Source organism: Acinonyx jubatus, chromosome E2 (genome assembly GCF_027475565.1).
Source record: "Acinonyx jubatus isolate Ajub_Pintada_27869175 chromosome E2, VMU_Ajub_asm_v1.0, whole genome shotgun sequence".
Taxonomy (NCBI): Eukaryota; Metazoa; Chordata; class Mammalia; order Carnivora; family Felidae; genus Acinonyx; species Acinonyx jubatus.
The window spans coordinates 42,976,273-42,989,952 of NC_069396.1; the positions used below are offsets into that span (position 1 = coordinate 42,976,273).

The 13,680-nt window shown below is 55.3% G+C and overlaps 2 protein-coding genes across 5 annotated transcripts; both read left to right on the top strand.

Annotated features, from left to right (window-relative positions):
* Window positions 1-196: 196 nt before the first annotated feature.
* Window positions 197-3,592, top strand: FXYD1 (FXYD domain containing ion transport regulator 1). Its single transcript, XM_015072005.3, has 7 exons — window positions 197-277; window positions 641-705; window positions 1,157-1,189; window positions 1,762-1,836; window positions 2,100-2,136; window positions 3,054-3,103; window positions 3,297-3,592. The coding sequence occupies exons 2-7, from the start codon at window positions 645-647 to the stop codon at window positions 3,317-3,319; spliced, it is 279 nt and encodes a 92-aa protein (XP_014927491.2). The 5' UTR covers window positions 197-277; window positions 641-644; the 3' UTR covers window positions 3,320-3,592.
* FXYD7 (FXYD domain containing ion transport regulator 7) lies at window positions 3,407-13,546 on the top strand. 4 transcript variants are annotated; one of them, XM_053210040.1, is made up of 7 exons: window positions 3,721-3,911; window positions 8,624-8,653; window positions 10,287-10,394; window positions 10,713-10,787; window positions 10,934-10,976; window positions 11,134-11,174; window positions 13,138-13,546. In XM_053210040.1, the coding sequence occupies exons 3-7, from the start codon at window positions 10,337-10,339 to the stop codon at window positions 13,158-13,160; spliced, it is 240 nt and encodes a 79-aa protein (XP_053066015.1). In that variant the 5' UTR covers window positions 3,721-3,911; window positions 8,624-8,653; window positions 10,287-10,336; the 3' UTR covers window positions 13,161-13,546. The 4 variants fall into 4 exon arrangements, with proteins under 4 accessions (XP_026900648.2, XP_053066015.1, XP_053066016.1 ...); XM_053210041.1 differs by having other exon boundaries at window positions 10,934-10,967; XM_027044847.2 differs by lacking the exon at window positions 10,287-10,394 and having other exon boundaries at window positions 3,407-3,911; window positions 10,934-10,967.
* The last annotated feature ends 134 nt before the right edge of the window (window positions 13,547-13,680 follow it).

The window sequence follows — 13,680 nt, forward strand, 5'->3', positions numbered from 1 at the left end:
CCCTGTTCTCATCATTTCCAGAAGGAGAGAAGGGGTGGCCTTCCCCACAGGGGCAGCCTGTAGCCGTGTGGCAGCCCGGCCTCACCCTGGCAGGGTTGGGAATGACCCCCCAGTGGGGGAAGGAAGGCTGTTGCCATGGTGGCCTGTGTGAGGCAAATTCCTCCAGGGTGAAGTGGGAGATATTTATACCCAGGGTCAGGCAGAGAGCCGGCCAGCGGCCGAGGGCAGGAGAGCTGGGATATCACACGGATGCAGCAGGGCCGTGGTGGGAGGGCAGGTGGGCCCTTGCATGTGTCTCTCACCCCTCCCCGTGTGTCTGTCTCTCAGTCTGGGTGGGGCGAGCCATCCCAGTCTTCCCACTGGGTAGGTGTGGGGAATCTGGCGCCTGCTGTAGGGCGGCCCAGGCCTCCGGGAGACCCCTGTGACTATGTGTCTCACCCCTGCCCATTGTGGCTTGTTTTGGTGACACTGTGTCCGCATGAAGCAGGGGGTGCCCCTGTTTCTCAAAGTGGCCAAGATGGATGATGGACGTTTTTGGAATCACACCCCCCCCCCCCGGAGTCTGATTTAACCCCTTGGGTTCAAGCCCCAATGGTGGGGGTACTAGGAAACACGTTTCTTGACCCTTGGTGTTCTCCAGGACAATGGGATCTCTCCACCACATCTTGGTTCTCTGTGTGGGTTTCCTCGCCATGGCCAATGCAGGTGAGTCTGGGGTAGGTAGCCCTCTACCCACCTCAGCCCCAAGGGAGGGGAGGGAAGCCTTTCAAGAGAACCAAGTTGGAGACTCCAACTTAAACAGAGTCAGTGGGGTACCAGGAAGTTGGAGGTTTCACGTGGGGGAGGGGAGGGGAGGATGCCCAGGGCAGACAAAGGTGGAGGGTGGGATGGAACCCCACTTCCCGCACAGGACAGAATCAAGGACAACACGGGATGAGGCGGGAAGCTGTAGCAGTTAAGTGACCACCTGCCCCCCCCCCCCAGGACAGTGCAGATGAGGCAGCTAAGAGCCAGAGAGGGGTGGACAGCCTGTTCAGGGCCCAATAGTCCCCAGACTCTCAGCCCAGGACAGGAAAGCCCCCAAAAGGTCTCTTTATGCCGCTTCCTGTCCAGGGCCCCAGGAAGCATCCAACCCTTGACTTCTTTCTCTTTCCAGAGGCTCCACAGGAACACGATCCATTCACCTATGGTGAGGGAGGGAGGGGCATCTATGCTTGGGAGTTGGGAGGGTGGGTGGCCTGGGTTTGCCGGTCCTGTTCCCACTCCTCCTCGTCTCTCTCTTCCTTTATCTCTGACTCAGTATTTATATCTCTGTCAGTCTCCTTCTCTCTCTTTCTCTGGTCTCTCAGAAGGCTCTCTGACTCCTTGTTTTTATCTCCCTTTGTCTGTGTCTCTGTGTCTCCGTGTGTCTATTTGACCCCTCCCTGTCTCTCTGATTCTCTTTCTCCTTTTACCTCTCAATGTCTTACGGCTCATCCTCTGCGGCCATCTCCCTTTCTCCCCTCTGTTCCCCTCATCCTCTCCATCATCCTCCCCTACTTTCTTGTTTCCTCCCTCCTCCCTGCCCTGCCTACCTCTTCCTTTTCCTTCCCACCCCCTCCTCTCCCCATCCCTCTTCTCTTCCTCCCACATCTGTTTCCTCCTCTCATTGATCTCTCTGCTCTCCTCCCTGATCCTCCTTGCCCCTTCCTCCCCATTCTGCCCCTCTCCTGTCCTTCCTCCTCCCCTCCCTGTTCTCACTCTCCTCCCTGCCGCCCACAGACTACAAAACCCTGCGGATCGGAGGCCTCATCATCGCCGGGATCCTCTTCATTCTGGGTATCCTCATCGTCCTGAGTGAGTACCCCCACCCTGCTACCTCCAGCCCCCGCAGGTGCGGTGTTTCGTCCCCGCCCCGCCCCTGCCCCGCCCTCTGTCCCGCCCCCATCCTGCCCTGGCCCGCCCGGTTTACGCCCCGCCCCTACCCCGCCCCCGCCCCGCCCCTACCCCGCCTCTGTCCCCACGGCTCCGCCCCTCGCGAGCCGGCGCTGGCGCTCGAGCGCCGCTCGGTGCCCGCCCGGAGCGGAATCTCAGCCCTGCCCTCCTACCCCCACCCACAGGCAGAAGATGCCGGTGCAAATTCAACCAGCAGCAGAGGTAAGAGGCCCCTCGGGGCTCTCACTCTCCTCCTTCCGCTCTAGAAGGGCGCTGGGAGTGAGGCAGGGAGTCCACTCGACCCACAGCCAGCGACCCTTCGGCAAATACGTATTAAGCACCTACTACGTGCCAAGCCGCAAGCCAGGTCCTGGGGACCAAACGGCGAATAACTAAACTGCCCTCCCTGCCTGGCTGAGCTCCCAGCCCAGTGGGGGCGGCGGCCGTGGGTTCCCGCAGCCCCACAAATATAAAATCACAAAGCGTGATAAGTGCTGTGAAAGAAGGAGCCACGGCGAAATGAGATCACCGCACTTGGCGGCCCAGTTTAGCTCAGAGTCCTGTTCCCAGCTCTTTGATTCATCTCTAAATAAAAATTTAAAGCAATGTATGAATCCCGTCTCCGTGTGAAAACAATTCTAAATGTTATTTTAAAGAATAGCTAATGTTTAGTCCCACGTTTTAAAAGATATTGTTTTATCGTGTATTATGTTATTTACTCCTCACACCCCTTGCATGAGACTGTCGTCAACAACCTCATTTTATCGAGGAGGAAACCGAGGCGCAGGGAGGTGAAGTCACTTGCCCGAGATCACTCAGCTAGAAGATGAGGGTTCTGGGTTTCTAACCTAGGCTGTCTCCAGGCCGTCTGTCCTCAAGCCCTTCGGCCATCCCTCCCCCACCAACTTCCAGTCTCTTCCCCAGCACTCCGGGAGGCACTTGGAGCGCGTCCTGCCACACGCTTAAACTGCTCCTGGGTGCGCCCGATTTTCTAGTTTCTGGCGGCCCCCGAGCCTGCTCCTCGCGGGTCTCTGGCCCTCAGTACCGGGGTCTGTGAAATGAGGGCTGTACTGGGGGGCTCCTGGGAGCATCTGCCTCTCTTTTTTCATCCCCACGTCCTTCTGCCTCTCCTTTCCCAGGACTGGGGAACCGGATGAAGAGGAGGGAACTTTCCGCAGCTCCATCCGCCGTGAGTCTGGGGGAGACTTTGGGTGTTTGGGGGTGAAGGCTGGTTCCAAGAACCCCTTTCCTGGTCCTCTCTGGGCGTGCGGAGGGAGGGACTTGATCCGACAGCGAAGGTCCGGGACTTCCCCTGTCGCTCCCCCCTCCGCGGGAGCTGGGGTGCCCCTCCTGACACCCGAACTCTCCGTGTTCCCCCTCAGGTCTGTCCACCCGCAGGCGGTAGAGACACCTGGCGCGATGGAACCCAGCCAGGTCCTGCAGCTCGGGCTAGGCTGGGGGAGGGGGGCAGGAGAAGGGGACGAAGGGTGGGATGAGATGGCTGGGGGGCTCTGTTGCCCCTCACCCTTTTCACCCCCACAGGATTCCCCTGGCACCTGGCGCCTCCCACCCACCACCTGAGCACCACCACCACCTGGACTGCCCTCTTCCCCAGCCCTGCCCCCACAGACTCCTCTCTGCCGCCGAGACTTCAATAAAACGTGCTTTTCTCTCTCGACAGCGCTTTACGGATCTGTCAGTCCCTCTGCGCGAAAGCCCGGGCGCCCCCTGGGCCCCGGCAGGGGGCGCCCCCACCCTTGGGGAAGGGGCGGGGACGTCGGCAGTGGGCGGGGGCGGGGGCGGGGGTGGCCGGGACGGGGGCGGGCTCTCCGGGCCCCCATTGGCTACGGCACCCCCCACACGAGGGCTCCCCCATCTCCCCCCGACATCAGTCCGTCCCGCTTCCAGCTGCCGCAGCCGCGCCTTCACCACCTCGGCCTCCAGCCGCCCCCTGCTCCGGTCCGGCATGGCGACCCCGACCCAGGCCCCCACAAAGGGTGAGCGCCGCCCGGGGAGAGGGCGCGCGGGTGAGGGTGGGGGAGGCTCCGGGATCTCAGAGCTTAGGAGAGAGGATCTAGGGAGATTCCAGTACCGAAAAGGGAGGGGAATGGGGAAGGGGGTGTCCGTTCCTTCCCAGGGCGGAGGCCCCTGCAGCGCACCCCTTGGCGCCCCTCCAGGCCTCTTGGACACCCCCTCCCGGTGGTGTCGTTTCTGTGCGGGACCCGCGGTTGGAGAGCGGCAGTCCCGGGAGAAAGGATGCGCGGACCGGTAGCTATGGCAACCAGGCGGCTGGTCCTGCACAGCGGTGGTAGTGGACGCGAAGGGACGGGCTTCGAGGGTGGGAACGGGTGGGTCTGCGACCACAGAGGCTCTGGCACATTTCAGGGTCTCCGAGGTGGGCAAAAGAAGGGGGTCCACATCCCTCTTTCTTCCAGCCCTGGCGCCTATGGTGGGTGTCTCCTGAAATCTCTGACAGGCAGGTTCAGCGGGAAGGAGGGAGAAAGACGGAAAGACAGTGGGGGAGAGAGCTGGAGGAAGTGAGAGAGAGATGGAGAGAGACAGGAGAGAGAGGGAGGCAGAAAGGAATGTGGAAATTGAGAAAGCCTGAGAGAGAGAGAGAGAGAGAGAGAGCGAGCGAGCACGAGCAGACCCCGAGTCAGAGATACAGAAAAAGACCCGGGAAGAGCACCGATATGAGACTGAAAGATATTCAGAGAGTGAAGGGGAAGGCGGAGAGCAACAGAAAGATGCAGAGAAAGAGAAAATCAGAGACAAAGAGACAGAGAGGCGGAGAGAAAGGCATAGAGCAGGAGAGAGCGATGGACCCACAGCGCGGGAGAGAAATGGAGATAAGGAGGAGCACCATGGGGTGGGGCCATGCCACTGCAGTGAGCCCCCTTGGGCCAGAATGGGTGGCAGGACCCTCCTTCCCAGCCCACATCCAGGGGTGCTGTCTGGTCCGGGAGGTGCACTCGAGCGTGCACACAAATGTCCCTCCTCACCCCCATCCAGCCACACGGCAGTTTACATTTCACACCCTTTAACCCAGTTATTCACCCACTTAAACACCCACTGCCCCCTGAGAGCCCCCTTTCTTGAGCCCGCCTCTGCAGAGGAGCAAAGGGAAGAATACTTTAATTGCGGCGGGGGGGGGGGGGGGGCAGGTGGCAGGCGGAGGGTTTCCCGCACAGAGAGCAGGGCCAGAAGGGATAGGCCAGTGGTGCCGAGGAGCCCCTGGTGGTGAAGGGAACCCCAGTTCCACTCCGATCTCTCCTTCCCTGCCCCCTTTCCCGGCAGGCAGGGGCTGCTGCACTGAGCCATATCTGCAGAATTTGAAGCAGGGCGGGGTGGGGGGGCTGCAGAGGCTGGAAGCCACCCTAGGGAGGGGGGGGCAGGGCTGAGGCAGCAGGCCTGGCGGGAGCCCAGGGCTTCTTTTTGCAGAGATGGTGGTTAACAGGATCGATGGCAGCAGACGGGCAGAGGTGGGAGGACAGACGCCTCACCATTCTCCCCCCACCTTTCCCCCAGTCATAGCAGAAGGGGGGACCACAGGTCTTGGGAAACCCCAGGGAGGGGGGCGGAGGAAGAGCATGTTGTGTGTTGCACCACTTAAGCTGATTAATGGATTGTTGGGGCGGGGGGCACAGTGGAAGGGGATGAGGGCTCTTCCACCCCGTCAGAAAGCAGGAGGGAGAGTTGGGGGCAAACAGAAAGGGGGTGCAGGAGCATGACTGGGCCTGGGGTCCCACCCTTGAGAAGAACCCTGGGCTTGGCCGGAAGCCAGCCCTGCAGGGGCAGCACCGGGAAGTACAAAGGGAGCAGAGGGAGTCAAGATTGGCCTCGGAGTTAGAAACCTCGACCCCAGGACCCCACCTAGCCTGGGGTGCCCAGACCCATTACCTCTCTTCACCTCTTAAGTTGCCCCAGTTGCCATAGCAACCACCTCCTTCCTGATGTCTCCCTGGCAACTGGCCAGGGGTGGTGCACATTTCTTCTTCTGCCTCCTGGCTCCACCCTCAGCCCAGCCTCGCCCCGAGGAACCAGATTGCTGGGGTGGCAGGGACCAGAAGAGGGACTTCTGCACAGCGCACGGAGCACCCAGGGTGCAACCAAAGAGGATCCTGGAGCAGGTCCTCACCCAGTGGGCTCCCGCTGCTTTGGGGAGGCAGGCTGTGTGGAGACCCAGGGGACGAAGCAGGCTAGTCCAACCATTCCATCTGTGATGCAGCTTTCTGCAGCCGAGCAGGGCTCACATTCGTTCAGTCAGTCAGTCACTCATTCATTTATTCATTTTAGAAAACTTCTTTGGAAGACTTTTGTAAGTGCCAGGATTAACAGCAGAGGAGTCAAAGCAATGTACTCTCCATCTGGGGGGGGGGGGCTAAGCACACATGACTCTAAAATCATGTTTCCCCAACTTGATGCTTTCGAGGACCACCTTCACAGTTTTTGCCCTATCCAAATGCTCCCCACTCATGTTCATTCCTTTTCCTTTAAAGGATTAACTTCTTTTTAAAATTTTTTTCATATTTATTTATTTTTGAGAGAGAGAGAGAGAGAGAGAGAAGGAGATCGTGAGTGGGGGAGAGGCAGAGAGAGAAGGAGACACAGAATCTGAAGCAGGCTCCAGACTCTGAGCTGTCAGCACAGAGCCCGATGTGAGGATCGAACTCACAAACCACGATATCATGACCTGAGCCAAAGTTTGACACTTAACGACTGAGCCACCCAGGCGCCCCAGGATTAACTTTAAAAACAAAAAACAAAAAACAAAAAAACTAGGGGCACCCGGCTGGCTCAGTCAATAGAACACGCGACTCTTGATCCCGGGGTTGTGAGTTTGAGCCCCACGTTGGGCGTAGAGATTCTGTAAAAATAAAAGTCTTTAAAAAAGTAAATAATTTAATTGGCTTCATTTTGTATCACCATCACAAATGGAAAATCAGGATTTTTTTTTTTTTTTTTGCCTTGCAAGTATAAAAATGATCTTCAAGAAGTGATTCCACTTTTCTGGGCCCCGGTGTCCTTGTTTGTGGAATGAAATGAAGATAGCACCTTAATTCTGAGAGTGGCTGTGAAGATTAGGTGCATTAACACCTGTGAAGTGCTTAGACCAGGACCTGGCACGGAGTCAGTGCGATCAAATGCTGGTTAAACAACTAAAGGAGAAAACCAAATAATGTCACGAAATTCTACCTAGATATCGTTGCCTGCTGAAGGCTCTGAGCCCAAGGACTGTTTTCTCTTGGGAAAAGAGGGACATTAACAAGGTGGAAGGTGTTAAAGACACGTCTGCGCCTACCTAAGACTTCCTCTTAGAAGACCAGACAGGGAACTGAGAAGGACGAACTTACACGTTGTGTGAATCAGTGTTATTCAGAGTCTGGCCTAAGTGCCCCTATACCAGTCAGTTGAGGCTAGAGTTGCTCTGGTAACAAATAGTCTCAAAAATCTCAAGGGCTTCTGACAACCGGGATTCTCACTATGTATCCATCACGGGGTGACCCGGGCTCTCTACTCACCAAAGAAAATGGGAACGGCCACCATCTCGAGCATTCATGTCACCAGGTCAAAGGCAAAAGGGACCTCTTGCATGAGCACTTGAAAAGCTCCAGCCTGGAAGAGACATTGACACTTCCACTGACAGTTCATTGGCCAGAATCAGTCCTATGGTCTCCCCGCAAACTCAGGGCAGCTGCCATCCTTCCCTGAGGTTGGAAGAGGGAAGAACACTAACGACAGTGCCTGGCATTGCCCCTGACATTCCTGGTTCCCCTCCGCTAGTGGTGCATGCTTTGCAGAATTCTGCTCTAGACAAGACAGAATGTTCTGAGAGCTGTCAGAGGAATTAGGGAGCCATCGAGATGGGCTTCTTGCATGGAAGGATGGTCTGAGCTCTCCTGAAGGGGAGTGTGGTTTGGGACAGGGATGGGGAAAAGTAAACACACACACACACACACACACGCACGCACACACACAGAGTTTATCCACACGTTGGCATTTCTGAAATTGGAATGGATGGGTATGTTTCATATGGTAGAATTGCATACTTACTCATGCATATACACACACACACACTGAGAAAACTATTAGGAAATCAATTTTGAATCTTAACATTGATGCTGTCTTAGAAATAAACAGCAAAGGATATATTAAAGATAATGTAATAAGGTATATTCTAGGACAGCTCCCCTGTGTTGGATTTGGTGGCAGGAGGCACTATTATGAGAATAATAGCCACAGTGCCTGACTTCTGGAGCTGTCGGGTGACTGAAAAGTTTTAGGGAATATTCAGGGGAAGCTGATGCACTCAGCAGTTTACCAGTGGGATACCAGTTTACCAATAGCATGTGCAAATGGGAGTGTGTATGGTTTTTTTTTTTTTGGAAATGCGTCCATAGTTTGCCTCAGGCTTCCACAGTGGGCTAGGACCAGGACTGTCACATACAGTTTGGTAGGTTGTGCACTGCACAAGGGAAAGTATTGACCAATGGTGTGAGTCGGGCTGGAATCCAGCCTATGCTCCACTCCTCAGACCATGTGTCCTGCTATGAGGCTATATCATTATTTAGATCAAAGGGTGTCTTTATTTGATTTCTGCCCAGAAACCATTGGGCCAATGGCCCCATCTGGAACCTCAAAAATGTTAAGAAATCCAGTGTTGAAATATTTTTTCCCTCTCTCTCTTTTCCTGCCTTCCTTCCCACAGTTCCTCAGGAACCTGACCCATTTTACTATGGTGAGTGGCAGATTCTGATGAGGGTACCCTGGGGCTGGATAAAGGGGTGGTTGCAGGTCCCCACAGGTTATTGCTAAAGTGGCTTCAGTCATGCCAACATGATACCTGCTGGACCACGGGCCATCTGAACATGTGGATTCAGTTTCTATCAGCGAGGTTCATGGAGGGCAGAATCAGATTTGGGGGAGGGGGGTGGTACCCTCTCTGGGTCTCCTTCAATCTTCACCAGAACTCCAGGCTGGTATGTTTTGGTCATCAGAAAAACATATGACCGAGGCCAGGCTTCCTGGATTTAGTTCCTGGCTTATCCACTCACTAGCTGTGTGGCCTTGAGCAAGTAACTTTTCCCCTCTGGGCTCTTCTGTAAATAAGGAATAGTAATAGTTTCCACCTACGAGGATTGTGGGAAAGACTTATTTGGATGATGCCATGAAACCATCCCCACAACACTGAAGCTTAAAGAAGTCACCCCCAGGTCTAGCAGAGCTGGCCCCAGTTCCCTCTCTAAACACTCCCTTGCCCTCTCCCTTTGCTCACTCATACCGTTCCTCCAATACGCCAAATTCTTTCCCACCTCAGGGCCTTTGCACACGTGGTTCCCTCTGCCAGGCATACTCCTCTTCTAGCTCTCCATTCAGCTGACGAAGGCTCCTTTTCCTTCTTCGGGACTCAGCTCAAATATTGACTACTCTGCTAGGAGAGGCCCTTCCTGACTCTCTGCCAAGAGGAGACGCACACACTTCTAGCCATAGTCACATGGCTCAGATGTTTCATTTTATTTTTCAGTGCTTTGTCACAATATGAAAGTCAATTCCCTGAGGCAGAGGCCTGGACATTGACTTAACTGCTAATAGCCTATTGTTGACTAGAAGTCTCACCGATACCATCATCTATTAACATACACTTTGTATGTTATGTGTTTATATACTGTATTCTTACAATAAAGTGAACTAGAGAAAAGATGTCATTAAGAAAAATCATAAAGAAGAAGGGCACCTGGCTGGCTCAGTTGGTAGAGCATGTGACTCTCGATCTCAGGGTCATGAGGTCAAGCCCCGGGATGGGCGTAGAGCTTACCAAAAAAATAAAAAATAAAAAAATATATATAATGATGAAGAGAAAATACATTTACAGTGTGTTAAAAAAAAATCTGCCTATGTGCGGACCCGCATGTTGTTCAAGGCCTGTAGTTACTGTGGTGTATGAGACAAGGATGCTTCTCATGAAGGAAAATAAAAGAAAGAATGACATTATAAAGGCTTGAGGAGAGGAGGTGAAATTCTAAATGGACAACCAAAGGTTTCCCTGACCTTTGAATAAAGCCCAGACATTGGTAAGGAAGGAATATTTGGGGGAGGAGCTTTGAAGCAGAGGAAACAGCAAATACAAAGGCCCTGAGGTAAGACCGTGTCTGATCTGCTCCAGGAATGGCAGAGAGACTAATATGCCCGAGGTAGGGGACTGAGGGAGAATGTGGAGGGGGTGAGGTCTGAGAAGGAACGGGGACCAGGTGATGCAGGGCTGTGTGGGCTGTGGTGAGGACTTTGGCTTTTCCTTGGAATGCAATGGAACCTAGGGTGGGGTGGGGCCCTCTGAGCTCCGGAGCACCCGGATCTGACTTAGATGTTAACAGGATCCCGTGGCTAGGGGGCAAGGAGACCACAGTGCAGGCTGCTTCCTGCAATGATTCGGACAGGTGACAGTGGTGGACAGAACCAGGAGGAACCAGCTGTAGAAGGAGGTGAGATTATATATATGATGTAGATATCATGTATGTATCATATATACATGTATGTATATATGATGTAGAGGAAGGTTTTACGTATACACAAAGAATCTAGAGAAGGGTAGAGGGTAGAGAAGGGTAGAGACCTTCTAGAGAAGGTCTAGGGACCAAGCTCCGCTCGCCATCCTCACACTAGCCCACTGGGGGAGCCCCCGGCACGGCCTGCAGCATCCCTGGACTCTGGACCCTGGCGGGCCGACTTGAAGCCCGGTCGAGGCTCCAGGGAGGCCTGAGGTGCTACCCCACATTGACATCCCCCATTATCTTCCCCAGACTATGACACGGTGCAGACTGTGGGCATGACTCTGGCCACCATATTGTTCCTGCTAGGCATCCTCATCATTATCAGTAAGTGGGACCCTTTCCTGGGCTCCGAAGCCCCTCAAAGGAGGCTGCCTTGGGTTGGGGGGGGCGTCGCTGGCCACCCACCATTTCCCCGCTGGCTTTTGTCCAGACCCTTAATGTCCCGTCTCGTTGTGTCTGTCTCCTAACAGGCAAGAAGGTGAAGTGCAGGAAGGCGGACTCCAGGTCTGAGAGGTCTGGCAGCAGTGGGGAGAGAGGGGAGAGGGGTGGGGGCGGCTTACGGTGCGGGGGCACTTCCAGAACAGAAAGTCCCCAAAGCCTGCCCCGTCCTTCCTAGTAAGCCCACGGCTACCGGATTTCTTTATGCTTTTCTCTCTCTCTGTTTCCACAGCCCAACATGCAAATCCTGTAAGTCGGAGCTTCCCTCCTCAGGTGAGGGCGAAGGAGTTACGGTCTGGGAGGAGAAGAGGTGGGGGCCGGAGGGGGAAGGGGAGCTGCGTTGGATGTCCCTGAGAATGATGCCACCAAGAACAGATGTGGCAACTTCAGTAGGAGCTGAGGCCCCGCAGACCAAAGAGGTTAAACCATGGAGAGTCAGTGGGATGTGAAATGTCTTAGAGTCCCCAGTGCTTCCCAGAAACGGGTACAGAGGCCCTTGAGAGCAAGGATGAAATGATCCCCCAGAGGAGAAAGCCACAAGTCTGCGAAGAGAGGGGTCCCTCTCGGGAGAAGGACTTGTGAGGTCCGGATGGGGAAAGAGCGGAGCGCCAGAGGAGGCAGGGAGACAGAATATTTTCCAGACTTCATTGTTCAGGTGGGAAGAAGGAGGATGAAAGGATCAAGAAAAAGGAGGGAAGGGTCACCTAGCTGGCTCAGTGGAGCACATGACTCTTGATCTCAGGGTTGTGAGTTTGAGCCCCACATTGGGTGTAGAGATGACTTAAAAAAAGAAAACAGGAATGTGGAAAGGGAAGAGAGGGGGAAGGGGAAAAGGGGGGAGGGAGGGAAGGAAGGAAGGGTTCCTGGATAGTTGTATCAAAATAACAAAAGGAGAAATGTACAGAATATGGATTTTAAAAACTGACCTCGGGAAAGAGAAAATATGGGGATGTAAAGAGTATGAGCGTGGAAAGCACAGACAAAGAGTGAAGAGGTTGGGGATGAAGGGGATGGAAGTGTTAGAGGGGATGGGGCAGTGGAGGGGGTAGTGGTGTGGAGGGAGTGGCAGTGTGGGGGGGTGGGGGGTGTGTAGGGATGAAGGGGTGAGGGGTGTGGAGGGGGTGGGAGACATGGGGGTGTGGAGTGGGGTGGGAATGTGAAGGGGTCAGGGGTGGGGAGGGGGTGGGGGTGTGGAGGGGTGAGGTATGTGGAGGGGTGAAGGGGTGAGGGGTGTGTAAGGGGTGGGGATGTGGAGAGGGTGGGGTACGGTGGGGTGTGAAGAGGTGAAGGGGGTGGAGGAGGTGCGAGAGTGTGGAGGGGGTATGTGAAGGGGTGAGGACTGCCGGGGGGGGGGGGTGTGTGATGAGGTGTGAAGGGGTGAGGGGTGTGGGGGTGTGGAGAGGGTGTGGAAGATGGACAGAGATTAGGATGCAGGGGGGAATAAACCTCAGATGCAAGATTGTGACTCCTTGGGGGTGTTAAATGAATTATGTAAAAATATCTTGACCTGCTTTTAGTGGAACTGAGTCCTTTCCAGGGACGTCTAAAAACCAGAAGGGAACCTCTCTGCCTCTCATAAAGGTCTTATAACTAAAAAGTGGGCCTGGGGGTACTCAGTGCTTGGGGGGATTTGGTTTGGAATTTCATGTGTTTTGTTTCATATTCTCTTCACGAGATTTAAAAACCCTAACGGGGCACTTTGTGGATAACTGGGGGGGGGGGCAAGGTCTCGGATTATGCACGGGACTGTGACCCACTACAGCTGAGCGATGGTCCCAAGTGGGTGGGAAACAGGGGAATTCTGACTGCGTCCAAATGTTGGGGAGATGGGGTGTGGGAATGGGATGGGGTGTAAGAGGAGGTTGGGGACATAGGAAGGGAAGAGAGACTCTTTCTGGCAGGGGACATCCCAGAAAGTCCCAAGCTGGGCCAGGGATCTCCAGCCTCATCACAAGTGTGTTCCCCTCCATGACAGTGTCCTGTGGGGGCGGACAAAAGCCACACAAGTGCCCCTAAATGGAGCAGGGCGTGGTAGGCAAGACAGCTCCTCAGTGCTTAGCTCAAGGGTGACAGTCCCTAGGGGGTCTGGCTTTCAGGAGACGACGGGGGGGGGGGGGCGGGGGGATGCCCACTGGCTGTGGGAGGGGGCGGGGTGCACCTCTCTGGTCGCTGACCGCAGCTCTCTGACCCTCTGTCTCGGTCTCTCTCTTTCTCTCCTCCCGAACCCGGTCCCCAGCCCCTGGAGGTGGCGGTGTGTAAAACCAGCCCTGGGCACCTCCACTGCTGTCCCTGCCTGAGTACGGAAGCCTGAGGACCGGGTGGAGGCGGTGGGGACCCCAGCCTTGCGCCGGGGAACGCTCCCCCGAATGAGCCGCCCCACCCACCCGAGGCTGGAGCCGCTGCACCCCGCTGCCCCTCCCCAGGTCTTGGCAATGACGATCCCCCAAAGAGCCCGTCTGCATCCCAGATCCAGGGACTCAGGCCTCCAGCTCCTGGGGTCCGGGAGTCCAGCCGCAGCCCCCCAGAATCCCCATGTACTGCTCCCCTGCACCTCCTCGTCTCCCCTCCGAAGATCCGATCCGTTTCCCTGCACCCTCGGTGTCTATGTCTTGAGCTTAATAAATGTGCATTTGGGTTTTTCCCCCGTTCTGTCTGTGAGTTCTCATCTGTGGGGACAAAATGGGGGAGAGGGCAAAATTGAACGTGGGGGAGCTCTCTCCCATCCCCAGCCTTCCCCCCTTCTTCTCTCTCTCCTCCCCCAGCGCCCCAGTGGCCTACC